Raw genomic sequence first — 5,942 nt, 5'->3', positions numbered from 1 at the left:
ATATGTGTGTGTGTGTGTGTGTGTGTGTACATGTGTATGTGTGCATAAGCATGTGAGTCAATTTGGTTCTTGTGGAGTTCCTGATAGAAACGGTCATATTTCTCTAAGCACAAGAGCACACCAGCAGTTAAACCATTGCAGAAAGGCAGCAGTTAGATCTGTTCCATGTGTTTAAATACAACTGAAAGCCCTTATATTCTATTTACCAAAATCTGGTGCCCTATATAACCAGAGTCTGGTGCCCTATTTAACCAAAATCTGTTGCTCTATTAATCAAAGTTTGATTAATAAGCCAAGGCCAAACCACAATGCAGTCAACAAATTATATATAATCGAACACGGTTCAGTACTCATATAAATAACAACAACAAGGTTAATAATAATAATAATAATAATAATAATAATAATAATAATAATAATAATAATAATTCTTTCTACAATAGGTACAAGGCCTGAAATTTTCTGGGTTAATCGATTATATCAACCTCAGTATTCAACTGGTATTTATTTCATTGACTTCTTAAATGACAACACTACTATCATTGTATATTTGTATAGATTTTGAATAAAGTATTCTATTGCTGATGGCAAATGAATGAAAGGTGTTAGCCGTAGTAGCTGTTGCTATTGTTAATAGTGGTACTCTTCTGTGATCAATAATGTTAGTTACCATTACATTAAAGTGCTTTCCTTAAAATATATATGGTCTTCTAAAAATGTCAGAAAATTATTATTATTATTAATAATATCTATCTATCTATCTATCTATCTATCTATCTATCTATCTATCTATCCATCCATACATATATAGGTATATGTATATATCTGATAGCTATGTATCTATCTATCTCTCTACTTAAAACTCTTTGTATGTATGTATCTGTTTACCTATTCATCTCTCTCTCTTTCTTTCTCTCTCATATATAAAATAAAAATGGTGTTTGTACACACTGTGCTCAAAACACAAAAGCCTAGCACAGAGTATGCTTTAATATCAGCATTCGGCATCAGGTCACTGGGAATGTCTTTTGTTATAGTGCACTCCATTGCCAAGGAATTCCAACCAAAATCCAAGGACAGATGGCTCCCCACTCACATATGTATGTGCATATACATACATATATATATATACATATATATATATGTATGTATTTATGTATTTAAATATGCATGTATAGTTAGTCAAGCTATTGACCTACAGATGTGCATGTTTAGGCCGAGTGGTCATCTACCACATCAACGATCACCATACAACTTAGGATTGTCTCCATGCCCCTGATTAACTTGTTCATCCCCACCAGTATCCCTCCAAAGAACATGACCAACAAAAGTCAACCATGATATAATATAAAGTGATGGGGCAGAATTATATATGTCTACATATGTATGTGTGTGCATGTGTCATGTACACAGTTTATATGCATATGTAAATAAGTTCATATATGCACATATAAGCAAATAGCGAGAAGGATAAACAGACAGATTGCGTTTTATATATGTATATAAGCATAAATGATTGAAGGGTAACTTTGAAAATGGCGGTATTTCAAACTAATTAGTGGGCTGAAGGTCGCTTGCAACGCTAATAAGCAGCAGTAGTAGCAACAGCTTTAAGATTCAGATTTCATGCAATGCGTGTGTGTATGTGTGTAACAGTTGCAGAGAGGTGAACTAAAACTTTTATGTATATCTAAGTCTGCGTGTGATTGTAAATATATATATATATATACATATATATATATATAGATAGATATATGTATGTATATAAATACACATGTATACATATCTAACATATATAATACTATGATATATATAATACATATGTATATTTAAGTGAATGTATATAAATTTGAATGGCTATAATAAAAAAAAAAAGAGCTGACTGACACAGAAAATAGTATATAACTAAATTTTAGAGAGAAATTATAAAATTTGATAAAAGATTAAATTGCTATACATATTTAAATAGTACTCTGAAGAGGTGAAGGTAGAGATGTGTTTACATGTGTGTATGAACATTTTAGTGAATTTACACACATCTGAATACATTCATGTGCACACATGTATTTATGTATGCATAATTGTATGCAGCTAGTCAATGAGAGAGTTATAAGCAGTGATTTTTGAAGTTTGAATTCTCAATAAATTAAAGCTTCATCACTTTAATCTCAGAATTGAGTTCTTCTTTTTCTTTGTCATGTATATATATATATATATGCTTATGTGTGTGTGTGAGTATGTGTATGCATATATCTATCTATATATATATATATATATATATATATATATATATATATATATATATATGTATGTATGTATGTATATAAACACAAATTAGAGATGAACAAAGGAATTATCCATGCTATTTGAATCTATGAAATCATGTTATAAGATCTAAACACAATTTATAAATGTTTAAATGCATAAAAGCTGGGTGTGTGAATTTGGATGGAAATGGCAAAAAAAAACAAAAACAAATAGACAAATAAATATATAAATGGAAGCAACAATTTGTGTCTAATTAGACACAGCAGCGACAACAACAACAACAATAATAACAAAGAAAAGAAGAATAGTGACTAAAAATGATGGACTGGAAGTGAACAGGAAAATGTCACCATGTGAAGAATTTGTCAAAATATGCCTGAAGCGTTGAACATCATGTGTAAATGTAGTTGAGTCATGCTTGGAATATGGGATTGTGGTGAAAAGAAAAGAAAAGAAAAAAGCCCAAATGTGCATGAATGTAGATAGGTATGTATATACCTATACATATCTATGTGTGTGCATGCACATGTGTGAATATGTATATATACATATATATATATCCAGATGAAAAACTGAACAGACCACAAGAAATTGGGGGAAAAAAGTGAAGAATGTGCATTAATAAATATATTATTTAAATATAATAAATAATGAAAAGCAGTATTTGAGATTCTGCACGTTGTCTTTCTCCTCTTTGTCTCTTCAATATATATATATATATACATGTGTGTGTGTGTGTGTGTGTGAATATAGGTGTTTTTTTTGCTACACCTATATATATATTCCCTTATATCGTCTGGCAGATCGATATAATTGGGGAGGGGCTGTTAAGAAGATGAAGAACAAAGAACAAAGGTGGTGGTGGTGGTGCTGGGGGTGGGGAACTGAGGAATATGGAAGAATCTTTGAATTTGTTTTTCTTCGCAAAGAAAAGAAAAAAAAAGAAAGAAAAAGAAATAAATAAAATTTTAAAAACATTGTAAAGAAAAGAAAATGTCACTCACATGAAACGACACAGCGTTATGAAATGAATGAATAATAATTCATTTATAAGTTCCCAAAAATCACAATCGGTGTGAAAGGAATGAAATTTAAAGGAAAAGCAACAAAAAACAACAACAGCAAAGTCAAAGAACAAAAAAAAGACTCACAGTCAGCCCATTCATATATATATATATATATATATATATATATATATATATATATATATATGTATGTATGTGTGTATATGTATGTATGTATACATACACAGTATACACACACACATGTATGTATATAACAAGGTCTGTAGCATATATAAGGCTCTTTATAGATGTTTCTGATTTTTGGTCTTTATCTTGTTCTCTGATCTATATATATATATTTTTTCCTTTTTTTGAGTGAAGAGAAAGTTTGTTATTTCTTCGTCGTAGCTGTAACTGGTGTTCTTCTTATTGTTGATGTTTAAATGGTTTTGTTGTGGCGAGTTCCTTCTCACCCCTACCTCTTGTAATAATAATATTATCAACAAGTCCCTTTTGAGGTCCGATCAATCTTGAAATGAAGTTTTCCAAAAGGAAAAAAAAAAAAAAAAAAAAAAAATTCAAATGAAAAATGTTCCTATAGTGTTTTCCTTCTTAGTGTCTGGAACAAATTGTAGTGTCATCATCATCATAATCATCATCATCGTCATCATCATCATCATCATCATCATCAGATCGGTAATTAATTCATCTGAAAAATTAATTCTGTGGGTGATGTTTGGGGTTGTTTGCTGACTCCTGTAGGCCGCTTTAAAAAGCACAAAAAATAAATAGAAATAAATGTTTTTTTTTCTGATGTTTTTTTTTGTTTTGTTTTTTTTTACTGTGAACTTCCTCCCTGGAGGGTCTTTCTTCCCTTTTTTTTTTTTGAAAAACAAAACGTAGATGATTTTTTTTCTCCTTCTTTTAACAAGACCCAGGGTAGTCATCTGGTTTCTGGATATTTTTCTTCTATCACCACGTTTTCTGTCTCTCTCTCTCTCTCTGTCGGTCTCTCTTTCCTTGCTGTTATCCATTCTTTCTTTTTCTTCAGGGTATTCTTATTCAGTAAAAGTCTTTCAAAGAACTTTGTTTTGTTTTTTTCTTCCCCCTCTTGAAAACAAAAGTAATTAAAAATGAGAAGAAAAGAAAGAAAAAAATCTTCCTTTCTGTATTTTTTTCAATTTTTTCCTCTTCAGCTTCTCCGTCATTTTTCACCATTTAAATATAGAAAAAAAATATATCCAACCTTCCACTTCTTTCAAAGGAGTTCGAAAGAAGAGAAAGATAAAGAACTTTAAATGGGAATGCTGGATTTTGTAAGAACAAAAGAACACGGATATATATAAATATACACATTCATAGAGAAATGTATATATGTTATATATATTTTACTTCGTTAAAAATGTGCATGTGTAGATATTTATACATACACTGAGGGAACTTCCAACGTTCAAACATCTTCGTCTTCGTCATATTCTTTCAGAGTTGGTAGAACAGGAGACTTTGGTATGGGTACCGTCATTTCGGGTACGACTGAGGGTTTCGATAGGCAGCAACGATTATTTTTGTAAGATTTATACGACAAAGCCTTCACCCATTCATCTGTTTCACGCTCGGTTTCGCATTCGAATACAATGGTACAACCTTCACTGTTATTCGGAATTATAACAAAGCGATTTCCTTTCTGTGAATCTTTGGTCACTACACATCTCTTGATACGGATGAAAGCGGAAGCATTACAGAATTTCTTGTCGCGGTAGATGACAGCAAAGTGTTCGAATCCGCTCCAGTAGACATTGACAAAAACGGCCAGTTGTCTGTTTGGCCCTATGATTAGGTAGAGATGGCCACATTTTACAGGTGCGCCCTGTTCGTTTGGCAACGGCATGTTTTCGTCAACAGCAGAGAGAGATGCTGGTAAGGCGTCGATACAAGGAAAACCCTTCATTGTTGTGTCAGGAGAATAATATATGTTAGCAATAAATGCTGTCGTGTTTCCAAATAAAATTCAATATAGTGTTTTATGATGAAAATAAAAACTCCACCTTACGTTTTTAGTAAGATCGTAGTATAGAAGGCAAGTTATATATATATATACGAAGGTACAATATATATATGGGTAAGACGAATGAAAGAACAAAATAAACTTGTTGCGAATTGTAGTAGAGTAAACGAGAAACGATCAGTTTAGAGTAGAATCTCACACGGCATGGAAACTAAATGACTCGAGTGTTGTGGTTGTGGTTTTATAAACCCAGCTTGGCTGCTGATTATAGACTTGTTTCAGGTCACTGTCTGAAATGGCAAGCCTGCTAGCTTAGCTTATTTATATACAGACACGGATATGAGGTTAGAAAGGTGCGTGAGCGCGCTAGCGAGCGAATAGCTGTATGAGTATGTGAGTGTGTGAGTGTGTGCGAGCGCGCGAGTGGCTGTATGAGTGAAGGGTAAGCGCGAATAGATTGTATGAGTATGCGTGTGTGAGTTTGCTGTGACTGCGCTCGATGCTTCTGGTTATGCGTGTGTGCAACTGTTCTAACAGCCTGTGGCTGTGTCTGTGTGAGCGTTTGTATGAGTGTGTGTGTGAGCGTGTTTGTATGTATATGCGTGTGTGCAACTGCCTGTGGCTGTGTTTATGTCTGCTTCAGAGTATGTGCACGTGTGTGTGTG

General features: G+C 32.7%; 1 protein-coding gene across 1 annotated transcript in view; it reads right to left on the bottom strand.

Annotated features, from left to right (window-relative positions):
• LOC106879608 (uncharacterized) overlaps positions 1-5,574 on the bottom strand; it is a 6,429-nt gene extending 855 nt beyond the window's left edge. Inside the window, exon 1 of the mRNA XM_089354990.1 lies at positions 1-5,574. This exon is cut by the window's left edge and continues 855 nt beyond it. Coding sequence (XP_089211116.1) covers positions 4,723-5,220 — 498 coding nt within the window. The 5' untranslated portion in view covers positions 5,221-5,574 and the 3' untranslated portion in view covers positions 1-4,722.
• Between the last annotated feature and the right edge of the window lie 368 nt (positions 5,575-5,942).

Source organism: Octopus bimaculoides, chromosome 7 (genome assembly GCF_046866305.1).
Source record: "Octopus bimaculoides isolate indiv1 chromosome 7, ASM4686630v1, whole genome shotgun sequence".
Classification (NCBI taxonomy): domain Eukaryota; kingdom Metazoa; phylum Mollusca; class Cephalopoda; order Octopoda; family Octopodidae; genus Octopus; species Octopus bimaculoides.
The sequence above is the reverse complement of the archived record's forward strand: the minus strand, read 5'-3'. Positions and strand labels throughout refer to the sequence as shown.